The sequence below is a fragment of the Pan paniscus genome, chromosome 15 (assembly GCF_029289425.2).
Source record: "Pan paniscus chromosome 15, NHGRI_mPanPan1-v2.0_pri, whole genome shotgun sequence".
Classification (NCBI taxonomy): Eukaryota; Metazoa; Chordata; class Mammalia; order Primates; family Hominidae; genus Pan; species Pan paniscus.
The window spans coordinates 71,695,283-71,720,995 of NC_073264.2; the positions used below are offsets into that span (position 1 = coordinate 71,695,283).

The window sequence follows — 25,713 nt, forward strand, 5'->3', positions numbered from 1 at the left end:
GTTACCAAAATAAAAAAGAACTTACAGGAAAGAGAATATTACAGGCTAATCTTAAGTGTTAAATCAAGTGTAAAATCCTAAACCAAATCTCAGCAAATTAAACTCAATAGTACATAAAAAAAAAAATCATGAAAAAGTGGGGTTTATTCCTGAAACACAACATCGGTTAACATTTGGATGAAAATGAAAACAGTGTAATCCATCATCTTATCAGAAGAAAAGAGAAGTATCATCTGTTATCTCAACAGATGCTCCTCCCAAAAAAGTACATATAAAATGTGTTTGATAAAATTGAAAACTACTAGATTTCCACTGTCTGCCACAGTGGAGTAACTGGCACCAAATACGTCCTCACATCATAAGAACTAGAACACTAGAACAAATATATGAAACAACTACTTTCAAGCCTTGAAAGAAAAATGGTTGGCGCAGAACTATAACCCCTAAAATTCATTTGAAACATAACAAAATTGGAGTTCTCACACATCCTGATTTCAAAACTTACCACAAAACTACAGTAATCAAAAACAGTGTAGTACTGGTATACAGACAGACGTATGGACCAACGGAATACAATAGAGTCTCTCAAATACAAGGTCAATCGTTTTTGACAAGTGCCAAGACTATTCAATGGAAAAATAGTCTTTTCAACAAATGGAGTTGGGAAAACTGGATATACACATGCAAAAGAACAAGCTGGACTCTTACTTTACAGTATATTCAAAAATTAACTCAAAATGGATCAAAGAACTAAATGTAAGCGCTTAAACTGGAAAACACTTAGAAGAAAACATAAGGGAAGCACTTGATGACATTGGATTTGGCAGTGATTTCTTGGATGACACCAAAAGCACAGGTAATAGAAGAAATAATAAATTGGACGTTAGAAAAATTAAAGTTTTTTGTACATCAATGGACACTATCAACCGAATGAAAAACAACTCACACAGAATAGGAGAAAATCTTTGTGAATCATAAAACTAATACTGAATTCACATCCAGAATATATAAAAGAACTTCTACAATTCAAAACCACCAAAAAAAATCATTTTTTAAAATGATCTTTGACAAAGTCAACAAAAATAAATGCTGGGGAAAGGATACCCTATTCAGTAAGTGGTGCAGGAAAAACTGACTAGGTATATGCAGAAGAATGAAATTGGGCCTCTAATACTCACCATATACAAAAACTACCTCAGGATGTGCCAAAGACTCAAATGTAAGACCTCAAATTATAAAAATCCTAGAAGAAAATCTGGGGAAAACTCTTCTGGACATTGGCCTAGGTGAAGAACTTATGACTAAGACCTCAAAGGCAAATGCAACAAAAACAAAAAATAGACAAATGAGACTCACTTGAACTAAAGCGTCTGCACAGCGAAAGAAACAATCAACAGAATAAGCAGACAACCTGCAGACTGGGAGAAATTATTTGCACATTATGCATCCAACAAAGGACTAATATCCATAATCTATTAGGATCTTAAATAAATGAACAAGAATAAAACAAATAACATTAAAAGTGGGCAAAGGACATGAACAGATGCCTGTTTTTTAAATTTTAGATTCAGGAGGTACACATGGGGGGGTTTGATACAAGGGTATATTGTGTGATGCTGAGGTTTGGACTTCTAATGATGCTGTTGCCGAAGTAGGGAACATAGTACTTGATAAGTTTTTCAACGCTTGCCCCCCTCCCTCCCCACTTTTGGAATCTTAAGTGCTTATTGTTCCCATCTTTGTGTCTATGTGCACTCAATGTATAGCTCCCACTTGTAAGTCAGAACATGTGGTATTTGGTTTTCCATTTCTGTGTTAATTTGCTTAGGATGATGGCCTCCAGCTGCTTTCATGTTGCTGCAAAGGACATTATTTGATTCATTTTTATGGCTGCATAGTATTCCATGGTGTATAGGTACATTTTTAAAATCCAATCCACTGTTGATGGGTACCTTGACTGATTCCATGTCTTTGCTGTTGTTAATAGTGCTGCAATAAACATACAAGTGCAGGTGTCTTTTTGGTAGAATGAGCTACTTTCCTTTGGTAGGATACCCAGTAATGGGATTGCTGGGTCGAATGGGACTTCTATTTTTAGATCTTTGCAAAATCTCCAAACTGCTTTCCACAGGTGCAGAAATAATTTACATTCCCACCAAGTGTGTAAGTGTTCCCTTTTCTCCACATCCTTGCCAACATCTGTTTTTTGACTTTTTAATAATAGCCATTCTGACTGACATGAGATGGTATCTCATCGTGGTTTTAATTTGCATTTCTCTGATGATTAGTAATATTAAGCATTTTTTTCGTTTTTTGGCTGCTTGTATGTCTTTTTGGAAGTGTCTGCTCAAAAAGTCCTAGCCAGAGCAATTAGGCAAGACAAAGAATTAAAAGGCATACACATAGGGAAAAAAGGAAGTCAAAATATCTCTCTTCAGTGACAATATGATTCTATACCTAGAAAACTCTAAGGATTCTGCCAAAGACTCCTAGACATAATAAATAATTTAAGCAAAGTCTCAGGATACAAAATCAGCATATAAAAATCTGTAGGATTTCTATGCACCAATAATGTTCAAGCTGCAAACCAAACCAAGAATGCAATTCCATGTATAATAGGCACAAAACAAAATACCTAAGAATACATCATCCAACTAAGGAGGCAAAAGATCTCTCTAATGAGAACCACAAAATATCGCTGAAAGAAATCACAGATGACACAAATAAATGGAAATGCATTCCACACTCATGGATTGGCCAAGGCAATCCTAAACAAAAGAATAAAGTCAGAAGCATCACATTATCCAAACTGAAACTATATTACAAGACTACAGTAACCAAAACAGCATAGTACTGGTAAAAAAAACAGACACATAGACCAATGGAACAGAATAGAGGCCCCTGAAATAAAGCCACACACCTATAATCAATTGATATTTGACAAAGTCAACAAAAATAAACAATAAAACACACACACACATCCAGTCTAAAAAATTAAATTTAAAAAAATGTTCAGAGCACTTGAATAGATGTTTCAAAAGGAGCTAAACTAATAGCCAATAAGCACATGAAAATCTTAATATCACTAGTCATTAGGGATTGCAAATCAAAACCAGAGTGATCCCAGCTTGCACCTATTAGGATAGCTATTAACAGAAAATCACAAGAATTGGTGAGGATGTGGAGAAACTGGAGCCCTCAGGGATTGCTGGTTGAAATGTAAAATGGTACAGCTGCCATTGAAAACAGCATGGTGGTTCCTCAAAAAGTTAAAAATAGAATTACCACTTCTGAATACACACACAAAAGAATTGGATGCAGGGACTCAAACAGATATTTGTACATCAGTGTTCATAGAAGCATTATTCACAATAGCCAAAAGATGGAAACAACTCAAATGTCCACTGAAAGATGAATAAACAAAACAAGACGTGTGTCCACACACACAGATACTGAAATATTACTCAGCCTTAAAAAGGAAATTCTGACACATGCTACAATACAGAATAACCCTTGAAGACATCATGCTAAGTCAAACGACAAATACTGTAAGATTCCATTTATATGAGGTACCTAGTCAATGTCAGAAAGTAGAATGGTGGTTGCCAGGAGCTAGAGGAAAAAGGGAAAGTGGAGTTACTGTTTAATGGGTACAGAGTTTCCATTTGGGATAACAAAGTTCTGGAGATGAATAATGGTGAAGTGAAAGTACAACATGAATGTACTTCACATTGATGAACCAATAAAAAAAATGTGCAGAAGACCTGAAAACACAAAAATGAGTATCCAAGTAGCCAAACATATGAAAAAATGTTCATCACCAATTACCAGGAAATGTAAACTGCAGCCCCAAAAAGATACCACTGAACACATGACTAAATTTTTCCTTGGCAATATCAAGGGTCAACAAAGGTGTGGTACAACTGGAGCCTTATACTCTGCTGGCTGGAGTATAAACTGGTATAACCACTTTGGTAAGTATTTTCACATCATCAACTAAAGTTGAATAAAGGGAGCTTCATGAGCCAGCAATTTGAATAAAACAGTAAAATGAGCCTATGTACACTGCATTAGTTCCCTAGAGCTGCCCTAACAAAGTACAACAATCTGGGGGACTTAAACAATAAATTTATTGTCTCAAAATTCTGGAGGCTGAAAATCCAAAATCAAAGTGTCAGCAGGGATATGGGCTATGCTTTCTCTGAAACCTGTAGGGGAATCCTTCTTTGCCTCTTAGCTTCTGGTGACTGGCCGGAAATCTTTGGCATTCCTTGGCTTGTAGACGCATCACTCCGATCCTCCATCTTCACATGGCATTCTCCCTTTGTCTCTTCACACAGCTTTCCTTTTATAAAGACACCAGTCATATCAGATAAGAGGCCCACTCTACTCCAGTATGGCCTCATCTTAACCCATAACATCTGCAATTACCCTGTTTTCAAATGAGGTCACATTCTAAGGTACTGGGGGTTAAGATTTCTGTATACCTTGTTTGAAGAAGATGACACAATTCAGCCCATAATATACACCAAAAAGCAATATAATATTCACATGATTAGAATATTCCTGAAATTGCATCTTACAGGTTCATAAAAATATTTATAAAAGCAATTTTAATAGCCAGAAACTATGAACAACACAAATGTCTATCACCATTAGAATGAATTCTAAAGTTGTAATATATTCATGCAATATAATACTACACAGAAATTAAAATAACTACAAATGAAACAACTCTGATGAACATCACAGACATAAAAGAAGTCATACATGAAATGCACACATTGAACCAATTATATTAAATTTTTAAAATAGGCAATCTAAACATTTATTTAGGGATGCATGGTTACAGACTAAAACTGCAAAGACAAGTGATTACCATAAAACTGAGGATGAAGGTGATTAAGCGTTAAAATCAGGAGGGGACATAAAGGAGCTTCTGGGGTACTAGCAAAGTTCAATTTCTTAACCCACATAAGTTACACGATTACAATGAGTTTTACTCCATTACTGACCCTGTCAGTTGAAAAGGCCTAGAAGCAATGACACCCCAGTAGCAATGAACATACCCAGCACACAGATCTTGATTTCCAAATGCTATTCTCCACTAAAAGAAATAGAAGTGCCTGGCTCCAGCGTTGAAATGAGCCTGGAATATCTGATTGTGCTAAACAGCAAAGAAATCACTCAATGGATGATTAAGTCATATCAAAAGGACACAGGATCAGCTTGAAGGAGCTCCCACTGGCCTGATTTAGGACAATTTGGGCATCAATATGAATGATAGTAAAGAAATATACACACTGAAGAAAATAAGAATCCAGGAGTCCACAAAGATATTTTTAGAAAGGAAGGAGAAATGAAAGCTGTTTATAGCAGGAAGCTAACTAATAACATAAAACAATGAAATCAGAAAATCACCATTTGGCAACCATCAGAGTAATAAATGATTCGGCAAGACTTATCAATGGAGGCTAGCCAGTGGGTAAAAGTTTGAGAAATAACAGGATACTCAGAGCCTCAAAATATTCCAAGATACTTATAAAAGGAAAAATAACTTTACAGTGGAGTAACCTTATAGACACTAACTTAACCAAGTGATTAATGTTAACATCACCAGAAACAGAGCAAATTGACAGCATGTGCCTCCGTAAGCATCTTTTCTATGGCATTCCTCACAAAAATGCATGAGGTGAATTTCATCATGAGAATATATCAAACAGACCCAAATTGAGAGACATTCCACAAAATGCATGGCTTCAACTACAAATATCAAGGTTATGAAAAACAAGCAAGATTAAAGAACTATTCCAGGTTACAGGAGACTGAAAAGACAGGACAACTAAATGTGGCCCATAACTCAGGATTTTCTTCTGTTGTAAATGACATTATTGGCACCACTGGTGAAACACAAATCACATCGAAAGAGAGAGAGAGAAAGAGAGAAACAGCAAGTGACAGGAGAGCAAGAGTCAGAGACAGAAGAAAGAGAGAAATAAAGACTAAAATACAGAAAAATGGTAACAGATAGAAAAGTAGGGTAAAAGGTATATATAGGAATTCTTTGTACTATTCTTACAACTTTTCTGTTTGCCGGAAATTATGTCGAAATAAGAAGTTGAAAGATAAAAATCTCACGCAATACATAGAATTAGACATTTCATAAAAGCAGAAAAAGATGAGAAATTCTTCAACTACTTTAAATACTAAAATACCACTTTTGCTACTTAACACTAAAAACATAAATGACAAAATTCAGTGGTAGCAATTCTGGAAAACCTGATACATACTTTCAAACTTCGCTGTTTGAGTGATCACTAGTCCAACATTTTGAGGAACAACTTAGCAATATGGACTAAGAGCAATAAAAATGCAGAGACTCTAGTGATTCCACTTCTGGAACTCTATCCTAAGGAAATAAATACCAAACACTGAAAAGGCATTATACAAAGATATAATCACAGCAGTCTTATTTAAAATAATGTAAACTGGGAAAAAATCCCAAATATAAGACAGAAAGAAAACTGAGATACAATCATTTACAGAAATTCGGACACTAAAACAGTCTATAAAAACTACATAAACATGGGGAAAAGCTTACAACAGATATAATAAAGTAAAATTGTACGAAAGGAATGATTAAAGTACAGTTTTAAAAGCATCTACATGCAGCAAGCACACTCAGCCCCCTTGCCATGAGATACCCTGTGCTGCCTAGGGACTTTGCAGACTTCCTACCAGCAAGAAGGCCCTCACCAGATGGAGCCAATCAATGCTGGACTTCTCAGCCTCCATAACTTTAAAAAAAATAAAATTCCTTTTCTTTATTGAAAAAAGAAGTATCTACACACAGAATAAGATTAAAATTCACAACACTGTTACAGTATTTATAGGGTAATGGTATTGGTGAGTGAGGTTTTTCCTTTTCTTCATCTTCCAAAATGTCAGCAACTGTTTAATACTGAGGATTATGTAACTGAACAAAAAGAAATATGCTTAGTTACTACTTTAACATCCTTTGTGTCTTCAAAGTGCATCTGAAAAATATCAGTTATGATGAAGAAAAAAGTCATGATGAAGCAATATATACAAATACCTTTATTTTGCTTTTAAACATATCTACCAGTAAACATGTGAGTGTGTAGGTTGCTCAAGTCCAGGAGAGGAAAGGTTACAGAAGACATATAACAAATATTCACAAGAAATCATGATGGGAATAATATCTTTTCTTCTTTTTTAAGACAAAGTCTCGCTCTGTCGCCCAGGCTGGAGTGCAACAGCATGATAATCAGCTCAGGGCAACCTCCACCTCCCGGGTTCAAGCAAGTCTCCTGTCTCAGCCTCCTGAGTAGCTGGGACTACGGGCGCCCGCCACCACGCCCGGCTAATTTTTGTGTTTTTAGTAGAGACGGGGTTTCACCATATTGGTCAGGCTGGTCTTGAACTTCTGACCTCAAGTGATCCACCCGCCTTGGCCTCCCAAAGTGCTGGGATTACAGGCATGAGCCACCGCACCCGGCCTAATATCCTTTCAAAAAATAAGCGCATTCCATACAAATAAGAAGGTTACAATAAAGTACTTCAAAGCTCAAGAGCCACAGTACTGAGGTATGATAACTAGCATGAGGAGTCTTCCAGGCTTCTCTTTTGTCCAGTACTCACTGAAGTCTCATCCGTTTTTCAGGGGGGCCTTTGGCACTCACTGTCTGTTGTACATTCTTTGTGGTCTCCTTCTCCTCAGGTTTTACAGTTTCTGGTACAGGTTCTGCCTCTTTCTTTGTTTGATCCACTAGATATCAAAAGTAGATTTTTTTGGGAGGGAGATATGGGTGGGGGGAATGAGATAAATGGTTAATATGAATGGCTCACATTTTCAAATTCATTTTTAACTGCTTATCTCAAGTTCTAGATCTAGCTGTTTCCCCAGGCAGATGTATACAAGAACCCAGTTACAAACCTAACAACCTGATAACTCAAGGAAATTAATGATACTAGACAAAACTACATAGCATTTAAGTAAGACAGTATGTAAAAACAAGATATATAATTATTCTAACCCAGTACCATGATGGTTCAATACCTGTTTTCAATAATGTAACAGAAAACATCATTGTGTAAAAATACAGATTTGATGAAGAAACCTCGAATTACAGTGGCTTCCTCACACCTCCTCAATACCTACTTTTTCCCTCCCAATTCATCTTTTCACTACCACAATCACTACCACAATGGCACCACCTGCTGACAGTTCAGCAGATCTCAAAGATTAAGAGTAAAAAACTACAATGGGAGACTCTAGAACAAGACTGTCCAACCCACCGCCCACGGGCAGCATGAGGCCCAGGATGGCTTTGAATGTGGCCCAACACAAATCTGTAAACTTCCTTAAAACATTATGAGACTTTTTTTTTCTTTTTTTTCAGCTCATCAGCCATCATTAGTGTTATTTTATGTGTGACCCAAGACAATTCTTCTTCCAATGAGACCCAGCCCCAGCTCTAGAAGGACAAAATGACCACAGCTCATTTCACATGCTATAGTTGTTATTGATTTACAAGCTGTTTGACCTTATTTCAAGCGTAATAAGAATATTACATGAACCATACCTGGAACAGGCTTTTCTCCAGGCTTTAGCTATAATTTTTTAGAAAAAAGGGAGGGAGAGGAAGAGGAAAAAAAAGAAAACAGGTCAACTTGGCAAAATTTCTTCTTCCTGATGTCATATTAATAAAATGAAAGCTTCATCCAAATTACATTTCAAATGACTTTGTGAAGAAAAGCTACTATGTATGTACTATAAAGTAAATTTATCATTTTCTACTTCTTATTCCCCATTCCAGAAAAGATACAAATCAAAAACTAGAACAAGATAGTCAACCAACCACAAAAACACTTGAACATTTAACAAAGACTTCCACCTCCACGCCCAGGCTACAATGCTTTATAAAAAGCAGTTCAGTAGAATCCAATGGGAAGAAATAATAAGTCTTTCAATACTCCAGAGTCTTATTTCCTTAGGGGTTATGACTTATGGGAAGGGAGAATGAAGTATGGATGAACCATGACTTTTAAAGTTGGCAGGCATGGGAAATTTGGAGGGAAAAGAGATTTCTGATGAGTCTATTATTAAAAACCAATCTATAGGAAAAAAAGATAAGAGCATTAGAGGTTAGAAACAAGGTCAGGTCCTTCACTCTGCAAGCAATTCTTTCACTTGATTAAGCTCTGTCATCTCCTTTGCCCCATTCCCCAAGTTAAATGCTCTACGACATTCTTGTCTTCTTCTACCCCTCATCCGATGACACTGTCTCCCATGTTTAAAAACAACAACAACAAAACCAGGATGCCAACACCACCAACTTCCTTACCATCTACCTTCAAACTTATTATAACTTTATATACATATACACATATATATTTAAAATACCTTATTACTTCCATATCACCTTAGAAGAAAAAAGCAGTCTCTTCATTTCTAATGCCTCCATCTGTGTGCTGAATCTTTCTGGATTTACATGCCCTCCCTAGGCCTTCTTACCTATTCCCACTTCTAACAACTACAAAATTTTCTGATATTACATGTTCCAGGTTCATGCTGACAACTGCCAACTATCCTACTCCAACTGCAAGTCCTGGGAATCTTTACACTTAACAAGACCAAAACTGAGCTTCACATTATTATCCACTGTGCAATAAAAAGGTTACCACAGAAGGCCTGAGGCTGCTATACTTAGAAAGGCCTGCTTGCAAGGTTGGCCCTTGGCTAGTGTCTAGAAACTTGGATTTTTGGAGGGTTCCCACCATTCCCTGGTAATAGTGGCTCACTGTGCCTAGACTGTACAAACAATGCAATTTAGGCTGAATACCTGCTTTCTTCAGAGGTTGTGGAATTTTGGTATGTGCCAGATAGAGGATACCTACATGAAGAGCTCCCCCAACTCCAAAAACACACCTTGGGTACCAGGTCTCTAATGGATCTCCCTGGGCAGAAATATCACACGTATGTTGCTGCATTTTCACTGTTGAGAGAAGAGTGCACTCTGTGTAACCTCTTAAGGGAAGGAGAAAGTATAAGGAAGCCTGCACATAGATTCTTCCAGACTCTGCTGTGTCCTTTTCCCTTATGATCTGGCTATATATATCCTTGCTATATTACAGCAATAAATCTTAGCTGAGTACAACTACATGCTGAGTCCTCTGAGTCCTGCTAGCAATCCCCAAATACGGGAGTCGTCATGAGAACCCCCAACAAAGCCACATATCACATTATCTTGTGAAAATATCAATACTTAACATGTCCAAAGTAATTTTGAGGGAATAAATTGTTTTTCTTTAAAATAGGAGAGGAAACATAGGGAGGAACATTGAGGAGAGTAAAAAATTTGAAAAGGGGGATTTTTCTGCTGTCAGCATTGAACTACATTTAAACTATATTGGACACTGAACTATATTTGGACATTGGAATAATGTCATTATTTACCCAACATAATACACTATCTAATCTTTTCTAGTAAATCCTGCCAGACTAGTAGAACATGGTCTGAGATGGGGATATATAACAAGAGTACTTCTTGGAGCAAATTTAATCAGGTGGCTTTGGTTTAGATAATCCTAGTTGAAGTAATATCCTATGGTATTCTAGCAGCTTCTAAAACCAGCAATAAAAAGACAGTCCTCATAAAAGGCTCCAAGGACCGAAACTCTCATCACATCAGTATTAGTGCAACTTCCAGCAGTAACAAGAATTAAAATATGGAAAAAGGAGCTTCAAAGAAGCAGACAGGACTTCTCCAATATTCTCCTGAGCATCCCCTTACAGGGGCAACATCCCTGGGTACCACAAGCCCAATTGCTCGATAAAACTGATTAGTAGGAATACCTGCTGTATCCTTATCCGAACTACAGGTAGTTCTGGAGGATGCAATGGGTAAAGAGGAGTTCATATGAGCTAAAAGAAGTTCTGGGAGACTTGAAGTAGATTATTTTCTTCTCTAGATCTGAGGCTGGAAAAATTTTTGTTAGGAAAAGCAAAAAGATTATTAATAGTTCTAGAGAAAGCCATCTTTCTCCTAGTTATGTTACACAGAGCTGGATATACTCTATCTTTGGGAGTTGGTTTTTGGCCCTTGGATGGTAAAAGAAATGGTTCAGGAATATGATGATATAAGTATGAATGTGGCTAAACCTTTAAAAGAAAAAGGTAAAAAACTCACTGAAATGATATGAAATCTGCAGTCTGCTTAAAAACAATTGGGAGGGGCCGGGCGCGGTGGCTCATGCCTATAATCCCAGCACTTTGGGAGGCCGAGATGGGCAGATCACGAGGTCAGGAGATTGAGACTATCCTGGCTAACGCGGTGAAAGCCCATCTCTACTAAAAAATACAAAAAATTAGCCGGGTGTGGTGGCAGGTGCCTGTAGTCCCAGCTACTCAGGAGGCTGAGGCAGGAGAATGGCGTGAACCTGGGAGGTGGAGCTTGCAGTGAGCTGAGATCGTGCCACTGCACTCCAGCCTGGGCGACACAGTGAGACTCCATCTCAAAAATAATAATAATAATAATAATAATAATAATAATAATTGGGAGGAAGTAGGGGAAGAAGAGATAAAACAAGCTTGGCCATTTTGATAACTGTTGAGGCAGGCTAAAGGGTAGAGGGGGTTTCATTTTTAATTATTCTCTCTGCTTTCATGTTTTTAAAATTACCATACTTTTCTATAAAGTAAAGAGTTTTTATTTTAAGAATCAAGAGAGTCTTTGAGCTTTCTGTAACGTCTAGCCTAGCTCACCAGGACAGGACAGCAAACAGAATCAAGGCAGCATCCCTAGCCAGGGGGGAAAAAAAAAAAAGTTGTCTTTCACTGGAGTACCTCAGGACTCAAATACAACAGCAAACTACCGAATGTTCTTTAGGTCGGTCAATGAAAACCAAACCCCTAACAACTGTTATTTCAACCAAAATCTGTTTCTTTCCCTGTATTCTGAATTTTAGTTAACAATACCTAGTCTAATTCTAGGCCTAAAACCCCAGAATCACCCTTTGTCCAATCTCTCCAAATCCAACCACCAAATTAAAGCAATCCTGACTCGAAATACCTCTTGAATCTGTCTCCTCTCTATCCTATGGCCACAGAATTCAAGTTTTCCACAATTTAAGTGCCCTGACTCCAAACTTCACATGTGATTTGCTAAGCATCCCCCCCATACTGTTACTAGTTACATTCCTAAAACACAAAACTGACTACACCACTCCCTTGCAACTACTTTTAAATACCCAATGGGTCCTTATCACCATCAGCAATAATTCTCAACTAGTCACTTGAAGATGAGATAGAGGAGTTTTTAGTGAGAATACACTCCTAGAGTATATACTTGAAAAACATTATACAAAATTTCTCCTGGTTTGGTCTGCCTTTGGTTATGATAGCTATTGGTTTAAAACTTAAAATAACTCTGAATGCATCTGGAGGCCTGTTATGTTTATGGGAGTGGTAATGGGTTGTAAGTTTAAAATAGAGAAGAAACATAGGCCTCCAGGATTAAATCCCAGCTCCTTTGCATAGCATACAAAATCCTTCTCAACTGACCTTAATCCATTTTTTAAGTCTCATCTTCCATTACTCTTCCCCTCCACAAACACAGAGTAAACCTTCAGAGGATTCTTCTGGTTTCTGAACATATGTTCACTAACTCATGTTTCTGGTTTTGCATGTTCTATTACCGTTTTCTAGATCACGACTGTTCAAAAGAAATGTGAGCCACAAATGCAAGCTATACATGTAATTTTAAATTTTCTTGTCACATTTTTAAAAAGAAACATGTATTTTATTTAACCAAATATACCTAAAATATTATTTCAACATATAATCAATATTTTTAAACTACTGAGATATTTTACATACATTCTTTTTCATACAAGTCTGAAATCCAGTATGTATACTGCACTTACATCACAACTCAATCTGGGCTAGCTGTGTTTCAAATGCTAATAGTCACATGTGCCTCGTGGTTACCGTACTGGACAGCACATGTCTAGGTGTCTTCCCCTGGCCTACCTAGCATACACTATGTACTCACCAAATGAATGGTCAACTACACCTAACTTCTTACATTCTGTAGAGGTCACTCATCACCCTACTACAGCTATAATTCATTTATTTATTTATTCAACAGACTATGTTCCATCTTCAAGTACAGTTGATGAGATTCCTCTAAACTGGCTTTCCTGTCCTGAGTTCCATCTTGTGTCCTCTGCTCTCTTCACCACTACACCACAATTCCAATAGCACCTATCTCTCACTACAGCAGAGTCAGGGAAGAGAAAACGGGAGGCCTGTTCTAAAGTCATCTCATGTGAAAAATGTCAATTAGTTTAAAATTTCCCTTGAAAATTCCTTAAAGAGCTCCTAACAAAAACAGGGTATATGATCTTGTATGTACATTGTAAAGGTCCAGAAGAATTGAGACTAGCCATGAGAACAGCATATTCATCTATTCCATTCCATATCTACTAGACTCCAAAAGCTCATTTAGTAGAATGGCAGGTGGATTTGCTATTGCTGTTAGAAATCTCCCTGCCCCTCCAAATCACACAGTGGAATTCATATAACTTAAAACCCCAACATAGGGTATCTCTATTCATCACTCCTGTCTCCTCTGTTTATTATGCCAAACACTCTACCTCAGATGTTCTGTTCTTTTTGTTACACAAGTGTTCACTATTCTATCATTTAGGTTGTTCAGATATCTACTACATCAGGCTGGAAGGTGGCACATAGAGTAAAAAGAGCATGAGTTTCATATTCTAGTTTTGTTACCACTTGTGACACTTTCAGCAACCTTTTGAATGAGAATATTATCTACATGCAGTCCTCATAGTTTGTGAAGATTCAGTAAGAAACACAAAACAGTGTTAATTCCATTCCATTTACCCATTTCTTCCATTAAGTCTTTCGAAACCTTTCCTTTGATACAGAGATCATTTTTTAACTAATGAGGAAAATTGTACTTTTAGGTCACATCTGAAACAGTTCTCAATTAAAAATTAATATATATGCCATAAAGAAGTGTCAAACCAAGATTAACCACACATATTCTCATTACCTGCACAAATTTGGGTGGAAATTTTTGTCTGAGGTCTAAAAGTAAAGCATCCACACGTTGTCTCTGAAAAATAGAGCTTGGTTCTTCTTTCCTTTTGGCTTTAGGTCTGACTTTATCTATTAAAATACGAAGTCCAAATCAAAACATTGCCTACTTAGTTTGGTGTCTCATATTTTACAAATCTTTATCCACCATGAATATACCCAAACTTCATTATTTTTAATGGCTGCTATACCAAAGATAATTCCCAAAATAAGGTAAACACAGCACATATACGAAGTGTTGTTAACTCTCCCTCTTAACTGAAGTTAAATTCTAACACTTAAGCTGATACATATGTCTTTTAAAGATACTTCAGTTTTGGTATATAAGCACGCACAACCGTAAGAGTTTTAAAGCTAAAGTTTTTCATAATTACCTAAATCACAATCCAAATTATTGGCTTGAAATTACCTTTGTTATTTTAAGTGTATTAAATGGTCTTTTCTCACAAAACCTACTAGCAACAAATGGAAATGCAGGTTTCACAAACTCAAGCTACCATATTCAATTATTAAGACTGTAATTCACTAAAAAAAAATAATAAAACAGAAAATTATGAAGACAAAAAAGAAAAGAACCTGAAAGAGAAATTCTGAAGTTTATCACATGTGGGATTTGCCCTTGGGAGGGAGGTGTATTGGGAAACTGTCTCTAAGCAAAGGATTCCAGATAAGTGTTACTCCGAACACTTGGTTATCGTAGGGGAAAAGAGCCACTGGGCCAATTTTAGTCAACAAAGGCAAACTTTCCTTCATCAAATGTTCCTGCTTATACCTACTATTAAGAAGATACAGGTCTGAATTCTATACAAATGCTGTTTCCCTCAGTAATTTATTCTGACTTGCTATTTCTCAGAAAAGGAAATGGAGAATACAAGTATGCTGTTACAGGCACATTTCTGGAGGTAGTCGAACAGTAAAATATGATGAAGACAGTAGCAGATTACATGGAAACTTAGAGGACCTGGAGCCACAAGAGGTGATGAGATGCAAAGATCAGAAAACAGACTGGCCATCTGGGGATAGGGCTCTAAAAAGCAATCTCTCTCATCTCCTCTGCTTTGAAGACTGGAGGAATAAAGAGTTCCAGATACCAAGATAACTCAACAGTCAGGTAAGAAAGGAATATCATCTCTGCTCATTCCACACCACTGTCTCTCCTATGTTCCTTTTTTTTTTTTTTTTTTTTTTTGTAGAGACCAGGTTTCACTATGTTGCCCAGGCTGATCTTGAACTCCTAGGCTCAGGTGATCCACCTGCCTTGGCATTCCAAAGTGCCGGGATTACAGGAGTGAGCCACCACACCTGGCCCCAAATATTTTAAAACCTTGAATCACCTTAACAAAGACTACCAGTTACCTAACAGAGTGAACTTGCATCTGTTCCTATGTGAAAGCTATTATTACCACATCTAGTTACATGAATCTCAGCTGCAACAAAGCCATCATCCCATGAAAAAGTGAAACACACTTAGAAAAGATCAACAGCCATTTTCCTAAAGAAAACAGCTTCATTCTCAGAGGATCAAAAAGTGTTTTAGGAGGGTATGGATGTTCTACTTACCTTGCTCTTCATGATCTTTGAAGTGCCACCAATACCCTTTGGAAGGATGATATCGACAGTATGACATAGCTTCATCAAAAGCTGACTGAATACCATGCACTGCAGTAAGCTTGTAAAAGGAAAATAAATTCTAAATTTATCATTAGGTCGACCAAACTTTCCAAAGTAAATACTCACAAAATATTACATATGCAAAGACAGAACCTATTTTTCAGAACCTAAATTACTATATAATTGAGACTATGAAATATACTTTGAGCACCGACTTGGCTCACAGTAACCAAAGTTCAAGACATTCTAATAGTCAATACTTTATAGCAACTTACACAAGGCAGAGGAGCTCTAGTTTGATTACTGGAAGCAAGGTAGCTAATTAAAAGTTTTCTTTAGTGTTTAAAGAATGTGAAGACACTTACCACTCTAGAGTTTATAACTGATCCCAAGTCTGGTGCCTGATAGATCACTCCAGCAATGATATAGTAATCAGCTAGTGGGATAACTAAAACAGTGGGAAAAAAGGTTTATAAATACAGCTATGGACACAAACTGCTAAACAGATTCTCATAAAAAGAAATAAAATCTGACATTTTCCCATAAGGCAGGGTTTAGCAATTACTGTTTTGGTGAAGCTGTACTAGAAAACAGCCACATCCAATCATTTACATATTATCTATGGCTGCTCTGGCAATAATTGAGCATTGTCACAGAGACTACAAGGCCCACAAACCCCAAGTATTTAGTCACTGGCCCTTTTCAGAAAAAGTATGCCCACTGTTGCCCTCTAGCAGTGCTTCTCAAATTTTAATGTGCATCTGAATTACCTGGGGGCCTTGTTAAAATTAGATTCTTATTCAGTAGGGATAGTGCATTTCTAACGAGTTCCCAAAAGATGCCAATACTGTTGTCAGTCAACCTTACTTAAGGGAGTAAGACCTTGGAGCAAGACAGACTGGGGGGTCCAGTGTAAAGATATCAAATGCAATGAGCTTGCTTTTGTGCCCCAGTGCTGGGTCCTAAGGAATAAGATAGCTGCTAGTGAGGCTACTGCCGTCTTGTGTAATTTTTACACCTTGAATCCTCTCACTATGGAAATCTTGTCTTGTCGCTGGTTTGCCTTGGTTCTAAGGTTCTCTTTTACTCTGGGCAGGGACTCTAGATCTTTGATTTTGTAACTGATTTCGGATTCCAGAATCACAACTTCTTTATCAAGTCATTCTCTGAAAACAATGCCAAGTTAAAGGTTGTCCATAAATGTCTTAATGAGGGTATCTAATTGAGAGATGTAGCTAGAATAACACTCATCTGGCTCCCCTATCTTGAATCTTCTCTTCAGTATGACTTTATCCATGGTCTTGGCTTGATTCTAATGTCTTCAATTTCTGGTCATCGCTGGAAAAGGTGTCTAGCTCTTTGATTCAAAACCAAATCTGGACTCTACACTCTTCAGTGTTGTTTCTAAACCAAGCTTTCAGTAGGTAGTATAACCCACGCAAGGCTTTTAGTTGAATGCATCACTGAGGATTTTCAACTGATCCTCTATTAATTTGATATGACCAGATCTACCATGCATTTTGTAAAAGAATTAACTCAGTGGACTGAGGTGAAAAAAAAGTTAATTGTGGTCATCAGCAAAGCCTGAGTCCTGTCCTCTCACTCTCCTCCCCAGACAGCATGAGTTTCACCACTCACTCCACCTTCTCCAACTACTGGTCCCTGGGCTCCATCCAGGTGCCCAGCTGCGGCACCCAGCCAGTCAGCAGCACGGCAAGCGTCTATACAGGCACCGGAGGCTCTGGTTCCCAGATCTCCGTGTCCCGCTCCACCGGCTTCCAGGGCAGCTTGGGGTACAGGAGCCTGGCCATGGGATGGCCAGGGTTCTAGCAGGAATGGGAGGCATCCAGAACGAGGAGGAGACCATGCAAAGCCTGAACCTACCCTGGTTCAATGCCTGGCCTCCTACCTGGACAGAGTGAGGAGCCTGGAGACCGAGAACCAGAGGCTAGAGAGCAAAATCCAGGAGCACCTGGATAAGAAGGGACCCCAGGTCAGAGATTGGGGCCATTACTTCAAGACCATCGAGGACCTGAGGACTCAGATCTTCTCAAATACTGTGGACAATGCCCACATTGTTCTGCAGATCGACAATGCCCATCTTGCTGCTGATAGAGTCAAGTATGAGACAGAGCTGGCCATGTATCAGTCTGTGGAGAGCAACATCCATGGGCTCTGCAAGGTCAATGACACCAATGTCACTCGGCTTCAGCTACAGACAGAGATTGAGGCTCTCAAAGAGGAGCTGCTCTTCATGAAGAACCGTGAAGAGGAAGTAAAGGCCTACAAGCCCAGACTGCCAGCTCTGGGTTGATGATGAAGGTAGATACCCCCAAATCTCAGGACCTCGCCAAGATCACAGGAGACATCCTAATACGAAGAGCTGGCTCAGAAGAACTGAGAGGAGCTAGACAAGTACTGGTCTCAGCAGATTGAGGAGAGCACCACAGTGGTCACTATGCAGTCTGCCAAGGTTGGGGTTGCTAAGGTGATGCTCACGGAGCTGAGAGGTACAGTCCAGTCCTTGGAGACTGACCTGGACTCGAGAAATCTGAAGTCCAGCTTGGAGAACAGCCTGAGGGAGGTGGAGGCCCGCTATACCCTGCAGATGGAGCAGCTCAACAGGATCCTGCTGTACCTGGAGTTGGAGCTGGCACAGGCCGGGGCAGAGAGGCAGCACCAGGCCCAGGAGTACGAGGCCCTGCTGAACATCAAGGTCAAGCTGTAGGCTGAGATCACCACCTACCGCCGCCTGCTGGAAGACAGCCAGGACTTCAATCTTGGTGATGCCCTGGACAGCAGCAACTCCATGCAAACCATCCAAAAGACCCCACCCGCCAGGTAATGGATGGCAGAGTGGTGTCTGAGACCAACAACATCAAAATTCTGAGACATTAAGCCAGCAGAAGCAGGGTACCCTTTGAGGAGCAGGAGGCCAATAAAAAGTTCAGAGGTCAAAAAACAAAACAAAATTACTTGGGATGCTTGACGTTCAGTCGGTATACCAACTGTGCTCACAGAAAGAGGTAGCTTTGATGCAGTGAGTCGCTCTGACTGTTAGTGCTTGAAGAGCTGTCCTTGGGCGTGCTCGAAGAGTCCTGGTATCCAAGTATACAACTAGTGGAACTTGGCTTTTGAAACATTTCCTATATGATAGTTAGGCTGGTTGTATCAGCCTTTGCAGACAATTTGTACAAACAATGTGATTCTAGTAGACACCAGATTTCTTTTGGAAAATCTAAAAATCTGGTGGGCAGAGGATGTCCAAGCGACCAACCCTCTATAAAAATCCCTGGCTCAGAGTCTTATATGGACTTCCCTGAGCAGACATATTGAATGCAGCTGCATTTCACTGCTGGATGGAGGGCACACTCTGTGGCCCTTCACAAGCAAGAGAGAAAGCATAAGAAACTTGCACATGGATTCCTACAGACCCCACCTGACATGTCTTTTTCCAGTACTAATCTGGCTGCGTACCCTTACTGTGTTGTCATAACAAATCTTAGCTGTAAGTACAACCATATGCTAAGTCTGGTGAGTCCTCCAGCATAGTACTGAACATGTATGTGGTCTTGGAGACCCCCCAAACAGAAACCAATCAAAAAAACAAGTTAGGTCAGGAAGTAAATAAATTATGGTATTTTAAAAAGAAAACAATGCCTAAAGTTTACACATTTTACCTTGGGCAGGGGACTGCCGCTGTTGCTTCCGAATGATGAAAAGAATGGGCTCTTGAGCATGCAAAAGGATGTACTCGATTCCAACCATCTGACTGAAAACAGAACACAGACATCCAAAGATCTATAAACGCCCTACAAATAATTTTATAAGACATTCAAATTATTATATAAAAATGCAGCAACACTTTAAATAGGATTAAAACTGCCTATGTTTGGTGTTATAATCTGGCTGTTGAGTAAAATTGGCTGTTTTCCCAGACAGGTGGCATATAGATAAAGTAAGATTTGTTTCTAAACAACAAAATTTCTCTACAACAATGTATTATAAATTTAAATCTAAGTATTTTCAGTCAGGAAAGTACACCAAAGAGTGTCCGTTTCAAAAAGGCAATCAAAATGCCATGATGCTTCCTGACCAAATCTACGAATACATACAAAATATAAAAATAAACATGAAGACACAACTATATATACTACCAAACTAGAAAACATCAAAAACTTTATCCTCATCCCAACAAATTTTTTTACCTGACAGATTATGTTTAAAAGCAACAATAAGTTGTCTCAATAGCTGTATTTGCCCCATAACAAAAGCCATTTAAAATATAACAGATATTTAATTTTATAAGCTCCTCCTCAATATGTAGCTAACAGGAAAATTATATCAACAGTTGTTTCAAATACTTTTGTAATATAAACTAGATATAAAAGAGACAATAATTATAGCTGCCTGGTTGAGAATAACAGTAGCATTGCCAAAATCACTCATCAGATCCAAATCTAAACCTGTTATATTGTAATTAAACATTATGAAGTTATACAGAAAAGACCTCTGTTAAAAGTGAATACTAATAGTTACCCTGCATGTCAAATTTGCATAAACCCAAACAAAACTCCAGTTTTTCTTCTAAAAGTTCTACTCTGCACTTCATGATCCACAGTTTGAAAGAACTGTTCATTGCAAAACTTGTATTTGGAAAAAGTGCTACCTTCTTAAAATAACTTACTTCAAGTGTTCTAATGTTAGCCTCTGCATTTTGACCACTTCATTATTACATGTTCTGTCATAAAAAGGATTACTTCTTTCTGAAAAGTAATCCAGGACACTACCACTGTTCAAAATAGGGATCCAAGAGCTGTCAACCCAAGAAATTCCCAGCAGATTGTCTATGGGAAAGAAAACAAAATGATAAAGGATTAGAAAAATACAAAGAATCCAATCCAACAAACATTTATTATACATCAAATGTAGTAGGCACTATGAATATAAGGATGACAAAGATCCTAACCAACACACTCTCATGATGTAACAGAAGAGATTATGCAAGAAAGCAATAACATGATTAAGTCTTATGATAAAGACATGGTGAAACCCTGTCTCTACTAAAAATACAAAAAATTCTGGCCGGGTGCGGTGGCTCACGCCTGCAATGCCAGCACTTTAGGGGGCTGAGGTAGGTGGATCACCTGAGGTTGGGAGTTTGAGACCAGCCTGACCAACATGGAGAAACCCCGTCTCTACTAAAAATACAAAATTAGCCTGGCGTGTTTGTGCATGCCCATAATCCCAGCTACTTGGGAGACTGAGGCAGGAGAATCGCTTGCACCCAGAAGGTGGAGATTGTGGTGAGACGAGATCACGCCATTGGACTCCAGCCTGAGCAACAAGAGTGAAACTCCGTCTCAAAAAAAGAAAAAAAACAAAACAAAAAATTAGCCGGGCATGGTGGTGGACACCTGTAATCCTAGCTACTCGGGAGGCTGTGGCAGGAGAATCACTTGGACCCAGGAGGCGGAGGTTGCAGTGAGCTGAGATCGCGCCACTGCACTCCAGCCTGGGCGACAGAGCGAGACTCCGTCTCAAAAAAAAAAGACATGAAGAAATGTGTTACGAGACTACAGAGGACCTGGGGAAACGAAAATCATTTTTCATGTGGTGAGAAGGTGGGTTTTAGCACGATATGTTAAAGAATAAATAGAAACTTACACAGAGAAAAGGGCAAAGTAATTCCAAGCAGAGAGAATGTATATACAGAGGTGTAAAAATATAAAGTATATTATATCTTTAGAGAATAATTTCATTAGGTGAAGAAGTGATAAGATTCAAAATTTAGAAAGGACTTTTTTTTTATTGGAAATTCTTTTTTTTTTATTATTATACTTTAAGTTTTAGGGTACATGTGCACATTGTGCAGGTTAGTTACATATGTATACATGTGCCATGCACCCACTAACTCGTCATCTAGCATTAGGTATATCTCCCAATGCTATCCCTCCCCCCTCCCCCCTCCCCACCACAGTCCCCAGAGTATGATATTCCCCTTCCTGTGTCCATGTGATCTCATTGTTCAATTCCCACCTATGAGTGAGAATATGCGGTGTTTGGTTTTTTGTTCTTGCGATAGTTTACTGAGAATGATGGTTTCCAATTTCATCCATGTCCCTACAAAGGATATGAACTCATCATTTTTTATGGCTGCATAGTATTCCATGGTGTATATGTGCCACATTTTCTTAATCCAGTCTATCATTGTTGGACATTTGGGTTGGTTCCAAGTCTTTGCTATTGTGAATAATGCCGCAATAAACATACGTGTGCATGTGTCTTTATAGCAGCATGATTTATAGTCATTTGGGTATATACCCAGTAATGGGGTGGCTGGGTCAAATGGTATTTCTAGTTCTAGATCCCTGAGGAATCGCCACACTGACTTCCACAATGGTTGAACTAGTTTACAGTCTATTGGAAATCCTTAATGCTGGCAAGGAATTCAAAATTTTTAAATAACATGTATGCCCAAGAGAACACATCTATAGCTACCAGTTTGAGATCTCTCAATTAGGGATAGAGAAGTTAGGAAGCTATTATTGTAGATGAGATGATAATGATGTAAAAGCTAAGGGATAAACAGGAAGTAGAGTTCCCTTAACTACAGCCACACGGTTTCATATTTAGCATAGAATTAAATCATAGCTTTTAAAAAGACATGATAGAGCTAGATACTTTTAATAAATGAGCTTGTATTGGCTATTGGCTTTCATGATGCTTCATACCACTGACTGTACTGAACACCACTAGGTGTAAATCATGAACATCAAAATGCCTATACAATACTGGTTGAAAAACTTCAATCTCTCTTATACTGTCATTACCTCAGGCATCTTCAAAGAAGTCAGACCTAATTCAAGGTGACAGGCAGTTTTGAGCCAAGTGACTCAACCGAGAAAAATTATATAAAGGTAAAATGTACTTTGTGTGCTATAAAATAAAGGAGGAGACAGATGAAGTGCGTTAATAACCAAATAATTAGTATAGACCATTTAGATAGTTCATCATAACTGGATCATGCAATAACCAAATACACAACAGGCCAGGAAATAACATTTTCAGAAATGGCCTCCTAACTGGTTTTCCTAATTCTACCCTTGCCCTCCTACACTGTTCCCAGCAGCCAATGTAGTCCTAAAAAAAAGTCAGATCACATCATTCCTCTGATGGAAACCCCTCCAATGGCTCTGCGTTTTACTCAGAGGAAAAGCCAAAGACCTTATCATAGCTTTCAACACCTTTCTGACCTCATCTCCTTCCCACATCCTCTCTCACTACCCTCCAGCCACACTGACCTCCTTGCTGTTCCTTTAACACACCAAACACACTCTTATTTTAGAGTCTTTGCCATGATCCTAACAATCTGAATTATAAGTAAAACATTTTATAAACTAAATATTTCTTTTTTTTATTCTGTAGCAAGGCAACATGTTGACATAGCCCAAGCATTCTAACAGCATTCTAACCATCAGCAAGTGATGAAATAAATAATGAAAGACACGTATGTAAAATCATGATCCAGAAGTGCTGCAGATCGCCAGACAACTATAAATGAGAATATTTGTAATAAATGTGTTAGACCTCAATCCAGTTAATATTAAAAAAAGGCATCTCAAACATCTCCCTTTAAAAATCAAGTACTATATACACAAAAACAACTCTACATGCTCCCCAAGATCAAGCAGCAGTTAAGGGGTGACATCTCCATACATTTATTCACTGACTGATTCAATATTTGAGTACCTCTACAGTTCAGCTGTGAAAAAAATACGACCCCTGCCCATAATAATTGCTGGACGTTCGATGTAAAGTATTATCGACTCAAAAAAAAAGAAAATATCTGGGATTCATGCTCAGGGACCCGTGTGGCGCGGTCTAAAGAATTAGGCAGCCACCATGCCAAGTCCCAAGAGATGAATCAAATCAAGTTGGCTTATTACCCCATTCCCTTCTCTGCCTAAACGCCATTCCTTCACTCCAATAGAATAGCCCTAATGTTGCTGCAGAGATACGTGTGTAGAACAAAACTCCAGCTCTGAAAGTTCAAAACCCAGAGCTTCTTCCAACCCCTTCTCTCCGACGCTTCCAAGAGACGCTCCAAGAACTTAGAAAAAAAAAAAAAAAACTCGTCAACGTTTCGCTAGATCACAGCCTTGGGTTGTCCACAAAAACCACTCAAAAAAGCTTGAGACCTCACACAAAGGAACCTAAACCTTGAAACCGCGAGCTATAACATCCCAAACTAGTCCATAGACAATCAAGAGACAAAATATAGCAATACAGTATACCTCGGATATCCACCGCCGCCATAATTCCGAAAGCGTTTACAGGTTCTCTTTCCGGCGCAAAGTAAACGTAAGCCTAGGCCGCCGGAAGCAGCGGGTTGAAGAGAGTGCGCATGGGTGAGGAGGGACGTAGAGCGGAAGAGGGGGCGGGGCGGGCAGGAGAGAGGCAGGGGGTGGAGGTGCGGGTGGGAGGGGAGGAGAGGCGAGGGGGCGGAAAGCGGGAGAGGCGCGGGAGGCGGGAAACGTGGGATGGGGTGGGGTGGGGTAGGGGAATGGGAGGGGATGGGAGGGGACGGGACGCAGAAAGGTTGGTGCAGGGGAGCAGGGAAAGACTAGAAGAGGGATGGGCCAAAGAAGGAGAACGGGAGGGCGGATTACTGGGAAAAAAATTAGAAGACTTAGAGGACAGAAAGACCGAGTTGAGTCCCGCCCCACGCCCACCACTGATGGAAGAATTCTGTCTTGATCGTCTGTGATCGTCAAGAAAACAAATTCTGATGCTGTAGAGTTGTGCTTGGGAGTGTCTCTTAATTTTAAAAGCTCCCCGGGTGTATCCACTGAGCTATCAGATTTAGGAACGATGGTCATTTATATTTTTCTCCCTGCCTCAGGTATTGGGATGGGACAGGACTTAAGAATTTGGGAGTCATTGGCTTTTATGTGACTAAATCCATTAAAAATCTAAACCAATTAAAGAAGCCTCTGAGAAAAATTTCACAACACAGGAAATGCTTCTGAAGTGAAATATTAATAAGATTAAGAGAAAGGGAATACCCCTGGGTCCCAGAGTAATGAGCAAATGTCTGCATTCCAAGTAGTCTGGAGTAGGTAGCAAGGCTCCAAAGAGGGAATGATTCTGTGTACGGGGAAGCTACAGAAAGCCTCAGATTTTCAAGCTTCAGTGTGGCTCTGTAAAAGCAAAACGATACAGAAATATGCAAACAACACACAGATACTAGGAAGAGGATGCCAAAATCTGAAGGAGGGATGAGGGCGGGTGCCTACATCTTCTCCAAAACTTAGGTACTGTGAAGACTCCCCAAGAATTTAACCACAACCCAGGAGCAAGAGGGGAAGACCATAAATTTAATTGGGATTTTCAACCTCATAGACAAGGAATTAAAAATTTGTTAACTCCGTAGAATAAAAGTACATTGCCTGTACATTTCAGTTTGGGAATTTTCTGCCTGAGATGGTATGTATAAAATAGGTGTCCCAACAGAAGTATGTGCATGCACAGAGTAAAGTTTTGAGAGAGAATTTTTCAGGAGGGCCTGGTTGGGAGCCTAGTGGGAGGACATTGCAAAAAGGAGGAGTATCATATCCAATAAAAAGTGTGATCCATAAAGCTTTTTGTTTTGTTTTTCTAGTTTTTTGTTTCCTTGTGTTTTGATTAGGCTAGAAGGAGATTAGGAAGAATAGTGACAGAATGCAGATCTGTAGATAATAAAACATATGGTATGCATGGTAAATAAGACCTGGAAGCTCAACCTTTATTTTGTAGGCAATGGGAGAAATGTGATCAAGCTTCCATTTTAGAAAGATAACTTGAGGAAGACAGGGCGAGGTGGCTCACGCCTGTAATCCCAGCACTTTGGGAGGCCAAGATGGGAGGATTGCTTGAGCCCAGGAGCTGGAGACCAGCCTGGTCAACATAGCGAG

At 38.9% G+C, this 25,713-nt stretch overlaps 1 protein-coding gene across 2 annotated transcripts; it reads right to left on the reverse strand.

Annotated features, from left to right (window-relative positions):
• Window positions 1-7,075: 7,075 nt before the first annotated feature.
• Window positions 7,076-24,213, reverse strand: MED6 (mediator complex subunit 6). Of its 2 annotated transcripts, XM_014347639.4 has the most exons (8): window positions 24,055-24,213; window positions 20,445-20,604; window positions 19,438-19,529; window positions 16,123-16,205; window positions 15,707-15,815; window positions 14,103-14,218; window positions 8,607-8,634; window positions 7,076-7,789 (listed from the first exon to the last, which is right to left on the reverse strand). In XM_014347639.4, the coding sequence occupies exons 1-8, from the start codon at window positions 24,074-24,076 to the stop codon at window positions 7,659-7,661; spliced, it is 741 nt and encodes a 246-aa protein (XP_014203125.1). In that variant the 5' UTR covers window positions 24,077-24,213; the 3' UTR covers window positions 7,076-7,658. The 2 variants fall into 2 exon arrangements, with proteins under 2 accessions (XP_014203125.1, XP_008976082.1); XM_008977834.5 differs by lacking the exon at window positions 14,103-14,218.
• Between the last annotated feature and the right edge of the window lie 1,500 nt (window positions 24,214-25,713).